Below are 19,562 nucleotides of genomic sequence, written 5' to 3' on the forward strand. Positions count from 1 at the left end.
CGGGAAAGTGCATGGACAACAAGAGGCCAAGGGTGGAACAATCCCGGGGAACTACCTCAACAGCCCCGGTGCAACCCCGCCAGAGGCTCGACTGACAAGAGCTACTGCTCCTGAGGCCCCCACCTCTCCTTCTGAACACGTTCCACCGGGACTACGGCCATGATGCGGAAGATTGCCATGACCTCCAGAATCAAATCGAGGACTTGATTCGAAATGGTCACCTCGGGCACTGTCTCAAGGAACCCCAAGCAACTCCACGTCCCAAGGGACCCCTCGAAAGATGCCTCGTCATCCAAAATCTCCCGCCACCAGTCGCTCGGGACAAGAGGTCTCCCACCAGAGTGTGACAAGGCGTCGGCCCAGCTCCTACCCGAGTCGCTCCAGATCGCTCCCAACTTGCAACCCGCCGACACCAAAACCTGAGCCTGAGTTCAATCACTCGGCTCATAGGTCCAGCTCCTACTCGGGTCGCTATAGATCGCTCCTGACTTGCCACCCGCCGGCACCAAAACCTGAGCCCGAGTTCAGTCACTCAGCCCACAGGTCCAATCCTGCCCGAGTCGCTCTAGATCGCCCCCGACTTGCGACTCGCCGGCACCAAGCTTGAGCCCGAGTATAGTCACTCAGCCCACAGGTCCAATCCTTCCCGAGTCGCTCTAGATCGCGCCTAACTTATGACTCGCCTGCACCAGGCCTAAGCCCGGGATTAATCCCTCGACCCACAGTTCTAATCTTGCCCGGGTCGCTCCAGATCGCTCTCGACTTGCGACCCGTCGGCCCCAAAACCTGAGCCTGAGTATAGTCACTCAGCCCACAGGTCCAATCATGCTCGAGTCGCTCCACATCGCCCCCGACTTGCGACTCGCTGGCACCAGGCCTGAGCCCGGGATTAATCCCTCAGCCCACAGTTCCAATCTTGCCCGGGTCACTCTAGATCGCTCCCGACTTGCGACCCGTCGGCCCCAAAACCTATGCTCGAGCTTGGTCACTCGGCCCATAGGTTCAGATCCTGCCCGGGTGCTCCAGCTCGATCTCGACTTTCGACTCACTCCATTGCGATCCTCGACTTGCGACTCGTCGATCCTCGACTTGCGACTCGCTCCATCGTGATCCACAACTTGGGACTCGTCGACCCCAATTCGGAGCCGCGCCAAACCAGTTATCCGACTTACGATACGTCGGTCTCGCCTTATCTGGCCCCAAACGCCTAATCGCCAAAGTCAATCCTTCCTGAGGCATGGGGCACTGCCCCTCCAAACCGCCCCACGATGAACAAATCCAAGTTCCACCCACAAGCAATCAACACAATTGCAGCGGTCCGACCCAAGCATGCCTCTCGGCCCTTCAGGGACCCCACGACATGCCTTGACGAGGGGGGGGGGGGAGGGCGGAGAAGTGATAGGGCATATTTTGGGTCCAAGACACGTCACAGCCAATGCCACACGTCAGATCAGAATCCGTACCAAGGCGCTGCTCGACACGTCTCGTCCTGGGAATCCCGGGATGGCGCCGCCCCCAAGACACACCAAGTCAGAATCCGTACCAAGGCAATGTTTGGCACGTCCACCACGCCAACCCTCGTACAGTAGTATAAAGACCTTTGGCCGGCATCCGGCCGAGGAGAGGGGGGCAAAAAACAATTGAACCCATCATTGACTTGCTCATCGGAGGAGCCAAAGTCGGGGATCACCCGACGAATGCCATTTTTGCATGAAGGCAGCCCATCCTCGAGAGTCGCAGACCGACGCCCTTGTGGCGAGTCATCGGCCAACCCACCCCTCGACTCGAGGATCTAGTCGGCTCCGATGACCAGCTCAGTCGACAGGAGGCTCCCGACATTGACCCGTGAACCAAGTCGTGCTGACTCATCGGGCGATGACACGCTCATTCCCCAACACGTATAATAGCGATTCGATGGTCCGGCCTTCCAGATTCTTTCCGCCGGTGGTGGTGTTGGTGGCGGTGGTGTCGTCAAAGGGGACAAAAGTCTCCCAGGATCCTCTGCTGCTGCTGGCCCCACAATAACTCCTCCCTCAAATGTTTCGTGCCACCCTCCCCTGCGGTATCGCTTTCAAGGACGGTCCTCTAGTTTCCTGTGTCGTCAACCTCCTCCGCTCTCGCTCGGATGAGTGGGAGAGGGAGAGGGAGAGGGAGAGATGTTCGAGTCGTTGTCTGCGGTGGAAGGAGATTCTGTGCTAGATTGCGTGCCGGAGGTTGGTCTGCAGCAGTGGGTCGAGTGGTTGGTGGCAAAGGCTGAGTCGACCTGTTGCTGTCTCCTGCGCCACCGAGCCCGGTTCTTCTTCTTATTCTTCTCGGTGATTGTGGTTGAGAGGAAGAGAAGCGATGACCAGCTTCCGATGGAGCCATTAATCTCTAGGCAAAGTGGGTGCCGGTGATGCTTCCTGAGAGGTGGATCATTCGCGTCACGTCATCGCTGTCGGGTCTCCGTGGATAAACACGCGAAAGTAATTTTCCATGAAGAAGGAGAGAGCAGGCGATGCGAGTGCAGTTCCCGGTCATGTCTGTCTGCTGCTGTTCATGGCAGGGACGACCGAGGCCGTGAAAGGACACGAACGCCCATGAACTGTATGTACATCCCCTCACTCGAACTAAACTTTGCTGGTCGCATGTCGCGCTTCTTTTCCTACCAAATTAATTAATTAACTAATTTATTATTTGATAGAATTATCTCTAACAATGTAGTAAAAACCTTATATTTACCTCTTTATTGTTTGTTATCCATGTATGAGAGAGATGATATATAATCTAGTCGATTCACTAAAAAAAATGTTTTATTTTATTTTATTTTATTTTATTTTTTATTTACTATTCACAATTCTTTACTAATTATAATATAATATAATTTTACTATTTATAGTCCGATCTTACCTTTCCGCAACCTCTAATTTCATTCGCTTGTGGAATGAGTATTTGATGATTTATTATGTTTATTTGCAAAGGAGGAAGAATAAGAAAGATACTTTTCGTAGGTAAATCGTCCGATAATAGTTATTTGCAGGTAAAGAGGACAACCTAAATCAGTAACATTATCATTGATTCATGCGTAACACTATCATCGATTCGTAGATGGATCAAAGCGACAACAATTCACAAGAACACCGGCGAGACACATAAACGGGCGGCTCCGTACGACCACCGGCCACATCTGCATGCACACCGAGTATTTCATGGGACGGGCAAAGAGAGCAGATTCATTAGATCGATACCTTTTGGACGGACAAAGAGTTGGGACTCATAAGAGGACCCCATCCCAACAAGCTTTCTTATCACATCAATCCCTTTAATAATTGTGGAGGAAAAGAAGAAAGGAAAGGTCTTCCCAACCAAGTCACCAACTCCGAAGCTTCACCGCATGGATTGCGTGCAATGCAAATCTCGTGCTCCTAATTTGCCTCTCGTCATCGATATGGCATCTTAATACATGTATTTTCTATGCGTACGTATTGTATGCATGGCCGTATCGACTGTGTAACAATGAAAACACGTTGCTGAGATGAGAAGATGAGACAGGAAGATAAATAACAACTGGAATCCCGTCTTCCTTTCTTTGGCCTCCTTGCTTTTAGAAACCATATAGTAGATGTAAATATTAGCAGTTTATGAGAGAGAGAGAGAGAGAGAGAGAACGAGTTTTAGTGCCGATCAAAACATGAAGATTAACGCCAGCTGAAGGGGCATTAGAATCAGAGAGAAATACCTAAGAATGTGGAGAATGTGAAGCAGGTTCAGGAAGAAAGTTGTAATAAAATGTGGAGAATGGCACACAAAGAAAACTGACCTAAAAGCTATTGCTTAGGGAAGCAGAGAGGCAACATGCAGGGGAGTATGATTGAGCCACAAAGCCAAGAGACCGATGCAGGGGGAGAGAAGGAAGGTAGAAAGAAGGGAACAGGTGAAGCTGGAAAGCACAAGGAAGGTGTTGTGACTGTGGATGGGGGGTGGTGGTGGAGCCCCTTTTTCCCCCTATGGAGGCTGCAAGAATCCAAATGGGATCAAGAAGCCTCTCTCTCTCTCTCTCTCTCTCCAACTACAAATACCACCCCCTCCCTCCTTTCTCTCACTCCTTCTCAGCCTGCCTCTGTCTCTTCCAAGAAGCACAAACCGGCACAATCTATCTATCCCATCCTTCCCAACTCTCGAGGAAAGGATACCTTGGACTGCGAGTGCCGTCCTTTTTTGAGGTAAATATATTTCCGACTGGTCTCAGTTCAATCGCCTCCGCTCTCGACTTCCTCTCCCATGCTTCGAGCTATACGCGCTCCTTTGCTCCTTCGTTCTCAGTGTACCACATAGTACAAGGAGGATGTCGGTGGCTGTCATGCAAAGCTCATCGACTACCTTCCTCCTGAGGCGGTCTCGCAGCTTGTTGAGCCAGGAAAGCCTCGAGATCTGCACCGAGAACCTCGGCTCCGAGACGGGCTCCGAATACTTCTCCTTCATGGATGACCTCGACTACTGCGGTCCACTCCAGGGCTTCGACGTTGAGAAGGAAGAAGAGAAGAAAGATAGCGAAGAGAAGCACTTCGTTGTACCGGAAGCTGGAGCCGAGGCGAGCGGAGTGCGGCGGCACCAGGCGAAGGAGCTGAAGTCGGTCAACTACCACTGCTACTGCTCCATTGGCAGGCGGTCGCCACTGAAGTCGTTCCCCCCGCCGCTCCCGTCGATCTCTCGACGCAATGGGCCGTGCCTCCACATGCGGCCTCACCGCCGCGACGGGCGCCTCGTCGTCGAGGCCGTCCTCGTTCCTTGTCAGAACTACCTTCACGCCCAGCGCGTGGACGGCCGCCTCCTGCTCTCCTTCATCGATGCCACGTCCGAAGACGAGCCGGGTTATGAGTCCGAGACCTTACAATCACGCGAACAACAAGATGTTGATGCTAAAGACGAAGAAGTAACCGATATAACGCAATTGGAGGTAGAATCAGAAGAAAAGAACTGCCGTGAAGAAGAGGAAGAGGAAGAAGAAGAGGAAGTGGAAGTGGTAGACAGGGGCACTGTCGTCGAGGTGAAGGTGAGCAGGCAGCCCCAGCAACAGAGTGGCGCCACCAAAGTGCACCGGTCTTCGCTCGTCATCAACAAGTTCGTCGGCGGCACGCCGCTGTCGGACGACGACAGCACAAGCAATCAGAACAAACACAACCGCCGTGTCGCATCAGCTCCGTCAGCCACGCGGGCATCACCGACGGCCACCACAGCGGCGGCGGCGTCCACGCTCAGTGCAGCCACGGCAGGCTACAACGAGCACGGCCACGGCGGGCCATGGGAACACCACTCGCCGCAGGAAAACAAGATCCTATTCACTTCCAAGCGGCGGAGCCGCCAGGAGCTGCTGCACAACATGAGGAGGTGCAGCCAGCTACGGAGGCCGCTGTTCATATGGGAGCCCTGTTGCATTGCCACTTCCTCTTAAGACCACTCGCTAGCATTCCTAACCATGTCCAAACCCTCACCGTGTGGTTTGATCTATCTCCCCTGTATCGCAGTCAATCTTCTTTTCTTCCCACCAATGATTAAGTTGGACACTACAATAGATGATCGGGGTGTTGTTGATGTTGTTCTCGTTTGATCTGGGAAACATATCGGTATCATGCTATGGAAGACCATGGATGCTTTGAGATGTGCGCACACAACCGTGGTGAGAGGTGTCAAGACGTGCATGTGCTTTCGACGGTCGACGTAAAGGCATCTTATTTCAGTCAAAAGAGATGGATTCGGAGGGATTGTGTTATATGTTCTTTTCTGGGTGTTGCTTCCCCTCTGCAAATCCCATCAGCTTCGGGATCACAGTTTCTTACTGCTCTTCAACTGGGATCGGCTTATTTTTCTCGTTTTACAGTTGTCGATGGATCGGCAACATGAACAGGCTTAATACCATGAGAAAAAGGAAAGGGGAAAACAGTAGCCAGGCAACGTTAGAGATCTTGCTTAAAGCCAAAGCGATTTCTGTGTTTGGTATACCTGGGGAAGGTAGCAGCTGCCGGCACCTTCGGATGCTGACCTAAATGTAACAGTAGGGATTGCGGAAGAAGAACATGAGATGGCGGGAATCTAAGCTCCCACTAGCGCAACATACATCATCATGAAATACAAGTGGTAACAGCAGAGGCAGAGCTCACCGTAGAGCCGAAGGCAAAAAGGAGAGGAAAGAAGGAGAACCTAATGCCTTTTGTCTCCCTCAGCTCGCCATCGACCCATAGAAAAGCCGCTTTAACATACCTATCATACCATGCCTCTCTAGCATTGCAAGTGTTGATGGTAGGTATTGGGCAATGTTCTTCCCCCCTTGTAGTTACATGGAGATGCCAGATTCAGAAAGCCTAGTAAGGCAAAGGCAGAAAGAGCAGGGAGCAACCTGAAGACACACGGAATCCGGTCTCGTTCCATGGTTCACACATTTTGGCAAGCTTGCTTGCTGCTGCTGTCTGTCTGTCAAAAGAGAGCCTACATTGTTGAAGGAACTCTCTGCTGTGCTTTTGTCACTTTGCCCTCTCTCTCTCTCATCACTAAATTTCCTGTCCGACATGCAAGAAGATTCCAAGTCAGTTCGAGTCCGGCATCTCAGTCTATCATAATCCATGGGGTCAGGACTAAAGTTGACAAAGACAAAGACTCCCCATACTAGAATCACTTGATATCTTCCATGTGGTGGGCTTTGTAGCGATGAGTGAGTGTAAATGACCATTATGGGTACCCAAGGTGACATCGAGTTGATGCTGCACATAATAATGCCCGATCGCATGTCAGGCTAATAGTGTATCCAATCTGGCATGACGCGATGTTGGATCATCCACATGTTAAGACCCTCTTATATCAGTAAGTAGTAAAGTTCACTTAATTTATTTGCAGGTGAGGTGTGATAACACTATAAGTTTATGTTATTATGACTTGAAGATTATCATAAAATTCTACACAGCCTTTTCTTAAATGGATATTTTTGCAAGTGTAGATAAAAAAGAGAAATTGGTTTTCTGATGGAGAGTGAAAGCATTCGAGTCTGCCCCCATCAAATTAACGGGCCACGACTTGGGCGATCCACCGGGTTGGGCCGGATCGTGATTTATGACCCACGTAAATTTGGAGTTCATCCACGAAATCGGATCCATGGAACGAAAAGATCCGAATCCATGATTTCGTTCCCGCTTCCAGCGTAACAGAATTAGAGCCCAAATCGTCGTGCCATCATTCGCAGAATCCCTGCGTATAAATACCAAACCGAGGAGAGAGACGTTTTACGCAACAAAGATGGTGGTGCGAAACCGCCTCCTGCCCTCATTCGCCAGCTCTCCCTCTTCCCTGACCTATCGCCGCCATCCTCCTCCCTCTCCGTCGATCTCGGAACCCTCTGCTAAGAGATCTCTCGCAGGCAGGCGCCTCGCCTGCTTCCTCCTTCTGTCCGACATCTTCCTCATCTGCCAGGTCCAAACGCTAACTCATTCGTGGTGGCCGGTCCCGATCTGGTGGGGTGTCGATGTTCCCTTCTTGACGTCATGTTTTCTTGGACGCAGAGAAGTTCAACGCGCCCCGCCCTGCAGGACCTCCTCCAATCGCCCGACGTCTTTGTCATCTGCCAGGACCAAACCCTAACTCGTTCTTAGCTGATCCACAATCTGGTGCAGGTTCGAGGTTCCCTTCATGATCTCATCTTTTCCTGGACCCATACAAGTCATACCGAGTCTATCGATCGCATTCTGGACGAATTCCTCCTATCGCCTAAGGCCTTCGTCTCATAGCTAGTCCAAACCCTAAAGACTTCTTGGTTGATCCCCATTATGGTCTCTTGTTCTCACCAAACCGAGTCTATCGATCGCGCCCCGCCCCGGAGGAACTCTTCCAGTCACCCGACACCCACGTCATCTTCCACGTTTCCCTCTCGATTTCACCTTTCTTCGACGCAGACAATCTGTCTGTTGATGGAGCTCTGAGGAAATTGCCCGAGCAGAGTGAGTCCCGAGATCCTGTTGTTGTTAACCCTATTTGTGTGTCAGACCAGGAAATTTATTCTGGATGAACAAATGCGATTTAATTTCAATACGAGATAAACACATGATCTTGATCAAGGTTGGAGCCGAACAAGAGGTGGCATCACGGTTGACCAGAGATCGACATAGTGTCGGCAATTCACATTTCGCTTTTCACATCGATGACGGGAATCATGCTGGCACACTTATTTCGGTAATACATCCAATATCCTTCCCAGTTTACTTTTTCTGCGCTTATGTTATGTGACATTTGTCCCTCCATACATTGTTTGTTGTCTCCTTTGGTCATTAGAGATAAGGGCGCTTATGTTATGTTCGCGCCCTTATTGTCGGAGTGACCATTCCGGGGAATGTACATTTGTACCTCTCCATGTTGATCATGACGATGTGTGCACCATCTGTAGAGGGATTAGATTTATCATGAGAAGCAAATGTTTGACAAAACATTTAGGAGTTATATTTCTTTCAAGTGTGTTTTGGAAGATCTGGAAACGAACACATTTGGATGTAAAATCACGATTCATCTAATTAATAAAATAAGTTAGCGGAATCTTTAAGATACATGATATCCTATCCGGACCTCATTTTGTTTGCACACCCATACTTCCATAAAATATCCTGCTATGTTTATTTAAATTAGGTTTCTGTAGTGTGATCAAGGCGTAGTGATGCAGCCATCGTTGTTGGTTCTAGTTGATGTATTTGGTTCAGTTTAGTTCGTTGAGAGGCCAATTCTTGAACCGAAATTACTCCTTTTGGATTAATATTAAACAATCTTTTGGTGCTGTACCGGTTCAATTGTTCGGCGAAGTTAGTGTCGGACTGAAACTTTAAATTATACTTCAGGTTTTCATTTATTAAAACTGAGATCAAATTGATAGAGATTAAAAACTAACATTGAAGTCATTTTATGAGGCAATGATAATGAAATCTTGGAATGGTTGTCAGCTATTGGATCATTCTTACTATAATTAAAAAGAAGAAGGCAGCATTCGAAATCAGGATCTGTCTATCATGATCTTTATTAACTAGATTAGCTGACAATTATTAGATTCAAATATATTTAAGAGATGACTTTAACTGTATACGATGTTTCATTATAATTTAAAACACCTTTTACATGTGCCACAATGATAGTATCTTCTCTCTCTTTTTTTTTCAAAGAATGATTTAAAAAAAAAAATTCATGTTTTAGATTTTTTTAAAAGGTACTTTTTTTTTCCAAGCAATATCTCTAATTTAACATACCCCTCAAAAGTTTCTTTGCTAAATTATTTCCTTCATTTTTTTTTACCAGTTTTCAATTGTTACATTGTTTTCATTTAACTCATTTATAATATTTTTTAATAGTATTTATAATATTTTATTGAGATACTGTCAAATACTATAAACACTATAAAAAAACCTTGCAAATGACATCATATCTGCCTTGTTAAATGTTATTGCTTACAATATCATATTTTTAGACTTATAGTAAGTTTGATTGAGATAATTCGGCTATTTTATTACATTGAAAGTACTATTTGAAATCATCCTTTTTTACATACAACTATTTTTATGTTGAGCATAAATAAGAGGCAGCAATGATTTGAAAGAGGAATATTTTAGAGTTTAGCATGATTAGTGTCTCGTTCTGAAATTAATATTTTCATTCTTATACGGTGATTAGCCAGTTGTACCAGTATCTTCAATTATTTTCTCTTAAGAGTGGTTCATTGTAATGGCGTTTCAAGGTTGTTTCTTTTTTTAAAGGTTTTTTTTCCACCATTTATTTTTACCTTATTGAGAACTCGAGTTGCATGCGTGTAAAACATAAAATGGCCTATGAAAGAACATATTCGAATGTCTACATTTGATTGTGGTGATATGGTTTGGGATGTTAAACGGCTATAGTGATTGGCCTCGAGAAACTTGCCACTTTTGTGTTTCTAAAGGTTTCTAGTTGAATTAATATGTATAGACAGACGAGCCTTGCTTTGAATAAACGGCCATGGTGTGGTCATTTGAACATTCATAAATGAGTTAGTGACGAAAGCCACGGGGTGGTATCGGGTTGAGTAGGTTATGATGTGATTTTCAATTAAAACTCAGCAAATCAAATTCATACATACGGAACCCAAAGGAGTACGAGTACGGGCTTTGCTTAAAAAGATAGAAAAAAATTTCCGAATCGAAGGCCTACTATACTATGGTTAGGGTGCAGTCTTTTTGGTGCGTCTGGTAGTTCACTGTTACGACGACACGCGCGCACGGAGGAAAATGGGTGTTCCTGCACCGGACGTATAGGACTGACAGCGCCGTTTCGGGCGATGACGACGCCTGGATTCGTGCGTTCCCAAACTGTAGCGCTGTGCATCGGGCCTCGAGCTACCGGCCACCGCCTTCTCTGCCAAGAAAGATATCCGTTGTTGCTCGTTGGTACGCTGTCCAAATCCAGAAGGACGGCGACCGATATATTTATCTACAGCAAAATCACTGTGACATGTTCTCTTTTTTTTCCTCTTCTTGTTCAATGAATGTAAACTAGCCTCTTCAGTAGTTGTTGTCGTCTGTGGTTCTCTTTTCGGTCGTAAAGCTTCGATTAAAAATATCTGCTTCATGTGCTAATAAGAAGCAGCGTACTTCAGTTGGACTGAAGTCCAATGTCATGTCACAAACTTGATGACTGAGGCTCGTGAGCATGGACGTCCCACCGCAACGAAGTCTATGAGAGATCATACCAATTTTAGCAATTTCTGGGTATGATTTAGTCAGCCTAAGTAGAGGCGTCTGATAACAACGTTTATAGATAGCAGCAGATGAAATTTCCGGCCTATGAATCCCCCCATTCCACTACAAGTATCACACGACTAGCTGACAACCATCTTTTTGTATTTCTTCGAGTTTTGAAGCAAATTGTGCTCTTTTACAGACAATAATGGGTTGCTTTATTGTCAAACAAGACTGATAAAGCTGCGAACCATTACACATCCAGCTAGGCAGTTTCTCCTGCTTCTTCATTTTGCCTTGATCTGTGGAGGCGTTGAAATGACAAATTTTGCCTTGAAGAACTTGATGGGGTGGGAAAAGGGCTGCTGGGAGTTGGTAGAATTCGCCGACCATTGCTGATGGACTGATGGTATGTATCCTAATGATCTATGTCTTCTTTATACGTGCTATTATTTCTGGATCGTGCGTATTTTTGTTTCTGTTTTCAGAAAACAAAACTAGATTAAGATTTGCATTCTCGTAGAAACTGCAGGTTTTTATTCTCTTTTCCATGGCTTAAGACAGTGCTCAGATTTTTTTTACTACATAACTACTCGAATCTTCTGCTATCTTCCTTTTTCCGTGATAGTTCTTTTCTCTCTTTGCTTGTTTACATGGATGGGATAATTCTCTTTATTGCTCACTACGAAATTGGTCCGGTAGGGTCATCCAAAACAGATTGAAAAGTTTTTCAAATCACCTCAAACTCTAATCTCAGTCTGGGGGCATTATATTGACGGTTCTTTATTGAATCCACATTGGTGGTTACATGAAGAGCAAGTGATGATTTAGATGACTGATGATCAATATAGAATTAGGTCAACTTAGCAAAGCAAAAAAGACATCAGCTTTTTATATGGTGCATGGACCCGCGCCACACTGTATGTTAAGGAAATTTGGATTTGGGTGATACTAAAAACTCAATGCTCTTTTATGCCTCCCATTGAAAATGGACCAAAGGGAAGCATGTCACTGTCTTCATAAAATGGACCAGAGTGATATGCTTTTTTCTTAGTTAAAGAACTAACTATTTGGGCAGCCTAATGAAGACACTCTGTTAAATATTAGAAGCAAAGGAGCTAAAGCTCAGATTTAAATAGTTGCATCCAAGGGGAACAGACACATGACCGATTTTGTTCGGACGAAATGATAGATGTCATAACGCTGCTCAGGATACCATTTCTAGCTAGAAGTGCTATTAATAGGAGAAGCTTTTTCCTCCACGGCCTGAAATTCTAATAAAAAAAAACATATTATATTACATTTAGAGCAAACTAGAAATCTCTTTTTACCTCACCGGATTAGCTATCAGTGTAAAGGAATTCGAGTTGTTGCTAAAATATTTGCATGAGAAAATTCTAGCACTTGTACCATGCACGTTTTTGTGAACCTATACTACTCAAATTTCAAGCTTCTTAGAAGAAGCTTGTAAAATTGGGTTTCAGCCACATTATGGAAATACAATAGCAAATGAGAAAGAATTTTCAAGTTCCTAAATGGTGGACGGTGACATAAATTACATCTTTTTATCATAAGAACTATGACATGATGTGAGAATCGCATGTTTGACCTTTTTTTTTCTGTCACATAAAAAAAGAAATTGAAGTTGATGTTGGTGTTGGTGTACAAAAAGGAACAAAGTTGGATGGAAGACTAGGTGTAAATTACATACTTCCCGTATCTACCGTTTAAAGATATGTTGTTGGCATTGTGCAAAACGTAGTTTTGACAAAGAGAAGATGAGATATTACTAGTAGTCATCAACTCCTGGTGTTAGCTAGAGCAGTTAATGTCCATGCTTAACCATCTTCATAGCCTCCAACAGCTATGACCAAAACATCTTGTGAAAAGAGGTTGCAGTAACAATATGCAACTTGAAAAATATGAAAAGGAAAAGGTAACAGTAGTCTGGTCTAAAAGGTCGGAGACTAAACTGTGGATGAATGTCTCTTGTCTATGCAAATAAATTAACGATTCTAAATCCACAACATTTACTTTCTTTCAACTGCAATTTGATGTTCCCACATGAGTTGCATTAATTTGATGCTATAAAATGGGATAGCTGAAAACCAAAGCATACTTGTATGCAAGTTCTGGACACTTATTCCTGCCCCTTATATGTAAAAACTTCAAAACAGCATCATGATGTTTCTTTCGAGCAAATTATGAGACATTGACATTGCGTCTTACCATGGGAAATCATATATTGTGCGTGTCTGGGATATTCATCGACAAAGTCAAAAGTCTAGCTTAGCTGTCGTAGTTCATGTGTGATACAAATTGATGATGCACAAATAAAAACCTGCACAACCCAGTCCTGCTAGCAGATGAAGATCGAGGCAGTATGTCTCGTAGGAAATAAATCTTATGAAAGGCTTGGACAAGAGTAAAATATTAAGAGGCATGCATATGATGAAGAAGAAAATATGAAGGCACATGTTAGAAAATTTTCGTAGATAAAGATTTAGATGATAGAAGAGAAAGATTTAAATGGTAGAAGAGTGAGTTGCATAAAAATTGAGCCTCCAGAAATAATGAATCTAAGTTTAAAACCTGTTCATATAATGTACAAGATTAGAAACTAATTTCTCACACAAGCCTGATCATACAAGTTATACTCCAAACTTCTCATGACCATTGTTTTGTAAATGTATCAATATCAGGACATAGACAAACTGGCAATCACCTAAAGAAACACATTTGAGATGGTCCAGAAAAACAAAAACTGTAGACTTGGTACTTTATTCTTATAACCCTACAGTATCAAAGATATCTTATGTTTCTTCTTCAAGATTTACTTCGAATGTATGTATGTTTACGTATATTTCTCGTTAGTATCTTAAATTCCTGGCTTGAAAATCACCACCTCGATTTTCACCTCAAGGTCTGATACACAAGTTTTAGATGCCTCATCTTCAAGAAAGCAGCTTGTCCCTGCAGAATTTGGAGTTGGAAAGTGGCAACATGAATTCCCTAGTAAGGTATGCTGTACCTTTCACCCTTAAGGTACCAAAAAGTTAATTTGAAGTATACTATGGATGTAGAATGTTTATGTGCTTGTGGTGTTTAGGTGCAGAGTCGAGAGTAGTTGGTTTTCGCAGTTGGTTTCATACAATTCGCGCTTTCTCCATCTGCCTCACATTCTCCCATGTTCTTTTATTATTCCATCATCAAGTTTATTACATATTTTGGTAATGATTTCCAAATAAATTCTCTTTAACTTTGTCATATCTGTTTTTATTTCATTAGGCAAGCCTAGGGACAATATCCTCGATTAAGATGCCACCCAAACTAGAGAGTAGTTGACGGAAACCTCAACCACAAAGTCGTCAGGAGATATTGAGGTAAGAATAAATGATTTCTGTCATATCTCCTCTTTTTGAAGTATCTTACACAGTTAATTATCACACCAGAAAAGATAACTATCAAATTGGAGCACACGACTTGTGATATATCCACACACGGTGACATGAATTTGGTGGCAGATGTTAGGTGCTATATTGCAAAGCAAATTAAAGAAATTTGAATCAGTAAGAACCAACTTCCATATCTGTTAACTATGATTGAGTGAGTTACAAAAGTCCTAGTAGTAGTCACCCAAAAAAAAAAAGAAGATATGATTGAAGATACAGAAAAATAAGCTTCCATCTTTTGGATTGACATTGGAAACGTGATCGAGTATATGGTCTTCTTTTCTGTTCTGGGAATGGTGGCTGGACGAATGATTGGTGGTCATACATACAATTGGAGACACAGTATTGTGCTAGAGAAACAAAGGACATAAGAAACCGATATCGTGATTTTAACAGCATTTGGATTCATGTGTTTGCCCACTAACAGAATGATGGTTGTTGTTAGATCAAAGATATCTCACTGTGAGAGTTCAGAAAGAATGAGAGGTTCCAAGTAAATAATCCAGGCCTATTCACGGTGGTATGAGACCGGATGATATAACAAAAAGACATGGTGCTTCATTCTTAATGATAGTGAAAGACCACTAATAGCTTGCTAACTACAGACTATTATGATTTTTTTTTTTTTTTTGCCATATGCTTAGAAGCACAATTTACCAAAAAAAGTCTTAAGCAAAGGTAACCTATGAGAGTGTCCGGCAAAAGAAAAAGAAAGGGATAATTCAGCAAGCAAAGATTGAGTCATATGGAAGCGGTTCATTCTACTAGTCATATGTAGTTGAAGGCATGAGTGTGTGGTTACAGGGAGATAACTGAATATTAGTTGTAGTAGAAACATGTCCCTACTATAGAAAAGCAGTTCGAAATTAACGAAAAAAGGAACACCACACAGATCAAACTAGCAAAGAAGACGAAACAGAACTACAATGATAATTAAGGGGTTTGCGTTATTACAGATTCGGATAGCTGTCCGAGGCCACCAGCGATGTCGAGTACAAGGAAAGTGCGTCCACGTCCCACTGTTCTTCGAAGATGCCACCTGCGTGATTGATTGCCGTGGTATACTGGCTATTCTCAAAGACCGGAATCAGCACTGGTCCACCTATCATTGGGACTTCATAGGCTGCCGCTGTGTCGCTGGCTACGTTCAAGCACCAGTTCGGTGCGCAAGATTCGTCTTCCTCTATATTTGCAAACTCCATCAATGAGTTCATATTGTTCAAGCTTGTTTCTTCCTTGATGATATCCAAGGAAGTCATCCTTTGCTTCTCCCTCGTCCTCTCTTTTGCTCTCGCCCTTGCCTTGGCCCTCGACTCCCTCGCAAGCGCTGAGTGGTACTCCACCTTCCTCGTCGGCTTAACACCTCCTTTTCTGGCTTTGCTCTTCTTTACTTCCCTGGCTGCAGCGGTCACGGTGGAGGACTTGTTCTTGGAACTAGAAATAGCGGACGAATCCTGGCATACCAAAGCGGATGATTCACTTTTCGGGCTTCGGTTGCTGCAACCGCTATGTTCGGCTGAGGAAAGGGTGCCGAGCTCTTCGATGGCAGCTTTGGACACGGTGAGCAGCCATTGCACTGTCTTGCTGGCCTTGTCGAAGCCGAGCGTGTCCTGTAGTCGGAAAAAGCTCCGTGCCACATCGATGGAGAGCCTCATCCTTCGATCCCTCGGCCCATTTGCGGTAACTATCTTGCTGTGCCTGCATTTCCTCAGAGACCTTTTACGGCTACAACTGTCGTCGCCTTCCTGCCTCTCCACCGATGTGGCTGAATCACCGAGAGGAAGGCTTGGCCGAGTAGATGTTGGAGCCGCATTCGCGATGCCGATATTGGAGGAGGCTAAGAAGAGATCACGAAAGGCATCGGGACAAAAGATTGTCGGAGTGGAGGAGGGGAAGCAGGAGCTGTTGGGAAGAAGAAGATGAGGAGGGTTGAACTCAAGTTGCTCGTTCAAAGACTGGTCAAAGATGTACTCGGGGTCACGGATCGGAAGCATTTTTCTGGTCTGCTAGGACGGGGAAGAAGAGATATTTGTTGAGAGGTAGAGGAAATCTATGAACTGCACCAAACCTTCTACCTTACGTGGTAGAAATGGGGGAGGGGGGGGGAGTATTACTACAGTATGAGGCCTTTGCTTGATGGAGCTCAGGAACTGGACGCGGAACGTTTCACCTCGAATAGATTCTCTGTCTGAGCTTAAGAGCTAGCTATGTACAAGTAGGAGGAGCTAACAGAAAGGAATGGATAAGAGGAGGATGGAATCGAGCGGGGAAGATGGGAATATGGGGGAAGGAAGGAGAACCGGAGATGAGATGGGAGACGACGAGAAGAGTGTAGGGTGCTTGAGAAAGAAGGAAGTGCTTGGTTGGCAGTTATTAGGAATGAGAAGGTGTCCTATCACTCACTATTCATCAAAGAAGAGAACATGAGAGTGAGCGGATAAAGTGAGAGAGCAGCTAGCACCCAACATGTTGGATGAGTTGAAAGATGGGAGGAAACAGACTTTTTACCACATTATACTCAATCTATCAAAGGCGCAATCGCTGAAACAAGTGTTGGATTAGATGGATTGGGGTTTAGGAGTTGGATAACGAAAAACGAACCATGTGTCTCGTCCGAGTGCAACAAGTTGGTTGGCTTCATTTTCATTTTCATTTTGATTGACGGTACCAACTTATGTCGATAGTCTGAATTCAGGGTTAGGGTTAGGGTTAGGGTTAGGGTTTGGATCTAAGCCCTGAAGGGATGATGTGATCCTAAAAGAAAATTTGGTTTTTGTATCTTTTGTCTATTAAATTGAACAGTACATTCAGTTAAGTACATTGTATCTCCTTTTGATCGTACGCGTGTCCTCATCCTGTAAAGCAATAGGGACAATTATTTCGCTCTATTAGCCCTGCCTATCCTCACCCCTCTGCAACCCTTCCCTCTCAATCCACCCTGACTTTGACTATTCATCTCTCTCTCTCTCTCAGCACTAAAGCGAGGTGTCCTTTTCTTGGCTTAACCGTGTACTCTTTTGCCGCCCGCACAAAGAAAGTCTCTCTCTCTCTCTCTCTCTCTCTCTCTCTCGTCCCCCCCTCTCCCTCTCCCTCTCCCTCTCCCTCTCCATAGTGGCCAATAGCGGAGGACAAGAATCGTTCCATCCATCTCGTTCGTACTGTACAACACTTCAAAAGTTTTTTCTCTTTGCTCGTGAACCGTGGGAAGCCAAAGTCTGAGGGGCCGGCACAAGGGCCAAATAAATCAAACATGCTCTCAAAAATGGCAGTAGCAGCATTCCGGTCATTCAAATGGTTCCCATGTTGTAGCCATGCCCTGCATCTTATCTTTCCATATGTACATGCCGCGTTTCTTCGTCCCCCTCACCTTTGTCCTTATCCAAACCCTTTCCGCTTAGGCCCCCAATCATCGCCTCCCACTCATAGTTCCTTCTCCTGCGAGCCCGTGCACTGTGCCCGGTTCCACTTCGTAAGGATATGATTGGACGGAGAAGAAATGCAAGTATAGGGTGGCGCGTTCGTTGCCCACATATAATTGCTCCACATGGAGGGGAGAAGTAGAGCTGCTTCGATGCTTACATTTATTAGCTTACTCTCCGGATCTATATGAGCATACTTGGGAGGGCCAATACCATCGAAGGAGCATTGTTAGCATTCCGTTAAATGTTTTAAGACGGTGGATATTATCTGTATGTATGTATGTATGTATGACTCTTACTAACTGAAGCTTGCCGCGAATGAGTGAGTTCCACTGCTTTCAATTCATCCTCGGACACCAACACACACGTCAGCTCATCTGTCGTGCTTAGTTAGATTCCTTGTGGAAGAGAACAACAAAGGGTGGACTACCAGGAGAAATGGACGCTGATCTAGTCTTGGCGTATGCCATCTCTTGCGGTACAGTGGGTCTCGTACTAACCCGCACTCGCCTTGTCCTTTTTAAGCCTACATGTCTCTTTATCTCCGTGGCATCACTTGCCTGATGTCTACGTCATACGATATATATATATATATATATATATATATATAATGTCGGAGCGGCCTTGAAGCCACATTGAGGGAGAAGGAAGGAAGAAAGGTAACAAAAGGAACAGTGTAGCGCAGAAGAAAATGCTAGCATGGAGTAAAATTTTGATTGATATCAAAAGTTATCCTCCCTGTAAATTCTACCTTGAGAAGGAAGAAGAAACATGATGATGAGCTAAGAAGGAAAGGATTTCAATAAAGTTTAGGTTAGGAAGGTATGAGAGACAACCTGATAAAGACTAGGATTTAAATGGCTCCAGACGATCATCGGAAGTCAGTCCGAGAAAAAAAAGGTAATCGTTTTGGCTTTCTCTATATAACACTAATACATAGTTATTGTTACCCAAACATATTGATTTTTTTGCATCGTAAGATGCCCCATTGAAACTTGCATTTGGTTTTTTCTTTCTGTGGACCAAAATAATGTATGAAGAAAAGGAGGGTCAATTTCAGAACCTGTTTGCAGGAAGTTTTTTTGTTTTATGAATACGTATAGAGAGAGAAGGATCCAAAACTTACTTATATGCAACACTAATTGCATCTACCACTTCATTCCATCTAACCAACACCCTCTTTTATCCTGCCCGACACACAAAAGGTTCTAAAGAATTGGTCAGCCGTGGCCAATAACCAACCCTCCTATCTATCTATCTACACAACATTGCCTATCTCTTATTTCCTTTTTTGGCTAAGAAAAATAATAATAATAATATTTGGATTTAGTTATGTTACACAACGTAGAGTGAGGAATCAATCTCCTTATCCCAAAGACGACTTGAGCACACGAGGAAGGAGGCCGCGAGGAGGAAGGACGTGCAAACTCCGAAGCAAATCATCAGGAAGATTTCTTCGGCTTGTAGCGATTGGCGTTGATGGATTGGGGCATATTCGAACCGGGAAACATCACCTGCAAATCCCAACAACCCCATGAGAAAGAATCAAATAATAAATACTACAAGGAAGATAAAAAGCTTAATTACGCTGAGGTTTTCCTGGACCGCCTTGGGATGATGCCGCTTGGGACGGGACGGCAGCTTCTTTCCCGTGATCGCTTCGAAATCCGCCATTATCTCCTCCCGAGAGAGAGAGAGCCGAAACCTCAGCGTCTTCCTCCTCTTTGCCGCCCGCTCCTCCTCCTCCTCCTCCTCCTCGGCTTGTCCTCTGGACCGCCGCCACCTTTCGTCCTCGGCGTGGCTCGTCGAAGCGACGGGAGCCGCTGCCTTCGACCTCGTCGTCATCCTGATCGTCTTCTCCACCTTCGGCATGCTCGTCCCCGCCACAGCCTCCTGCGGCACCGTCGTGGCCATCGCAGCAGGAGCCTCAACCTTGCGCGCCGTGCCCAGCACCGCCTTCCATTTCTTTTCTTGATTGCAGC

General features: G+C 44.9%; 3 protein-coding genes across 3 annotated transcripts; 1 reads left to right on the forward strand and 2 right to left on the reverse strand.

Annotated features, from left to right (window-relative positions):
* The first annotated feature begins 3,419 nt into the window (after window positions 1-3,419).
* Window positions 3,420-5,553, forward strand: LOC135610934 (protein FAF-like, chloroplastic). Its single transcript, XM_065106042.1, has 2 exons — window positions 3,420-4,202; window positions 4,303-5,553. Exons 1-2 carry the CDS (start codon window positions 3,835-3,837, stop codon window positions 5,429-5,431), a joined length of 1,497 nt encoding a protein of 498 aa, XP_064962114.1. The 5' UTR covers window positions 3,420-3,834; the 3' UTR covers window positions 5,432-5,553.
* A 9,474-nt stretch (window positions 5,554-15,027) lies between these two features.
* Window positions 15,028-16,801, reverse strand: LOC135613714 (transcription factor TB1-like). The gene has a single exon (XM_065110756.1). The coding sequence runs from the start codon at window positions 16,153-16,155 to the stop codon at window positions 15,112-15,114; it is 1,044 nt and encodes a 347-aa protein (XP_064966828.1). The 5' UTR covers window positions 16,156-16,801; the 3' UTR covers window positions 15,028-15,111.
* Window positions 16,802-18,935: 2,134 nt separating this feature from the next.
* On the reverse strand, window positions 18,936-19,531 carry LOC135613724 (uncharacterized). Its single transcript, XM_065110764.1, has 2 exons — window positions 19,168-19,531; window positions 18,936-19,094 (listed from the first exon to the last, which is right to left on the reverse strand). Exons 1-2 carry the CDS (start codon window positions 19,492-19,494, stop codon window positions 19,023-19,025), a joined length of 399 nt encoding a protein of 132 aa, XP_064966836.1. The 5' UTR covers window positions 19,495-19,531; the 3' UTR covers window positions 18,936-19,022.
* Between the last annotated feature and the right edge of the window lie 31 nt (window positions 19,532-19,562).

Source organism: Musa acuminata, chromosome BXJ1-2 (genome assembly GCF_036884655.1).
Source record: "Musa acuminata AAA Group cultivar baxijiao chromosome BXJ1-2, Cavendish_Baxijiao_AAA, whole genome shotgun sequence".
In the NCBI taxonomy this organism is placed as follows: Eukaryota; Viridiplantae; Streptophyta; class Magnoliopsida; order Zingiberales; family Musaceae; genus Musa; species Musa acuminata.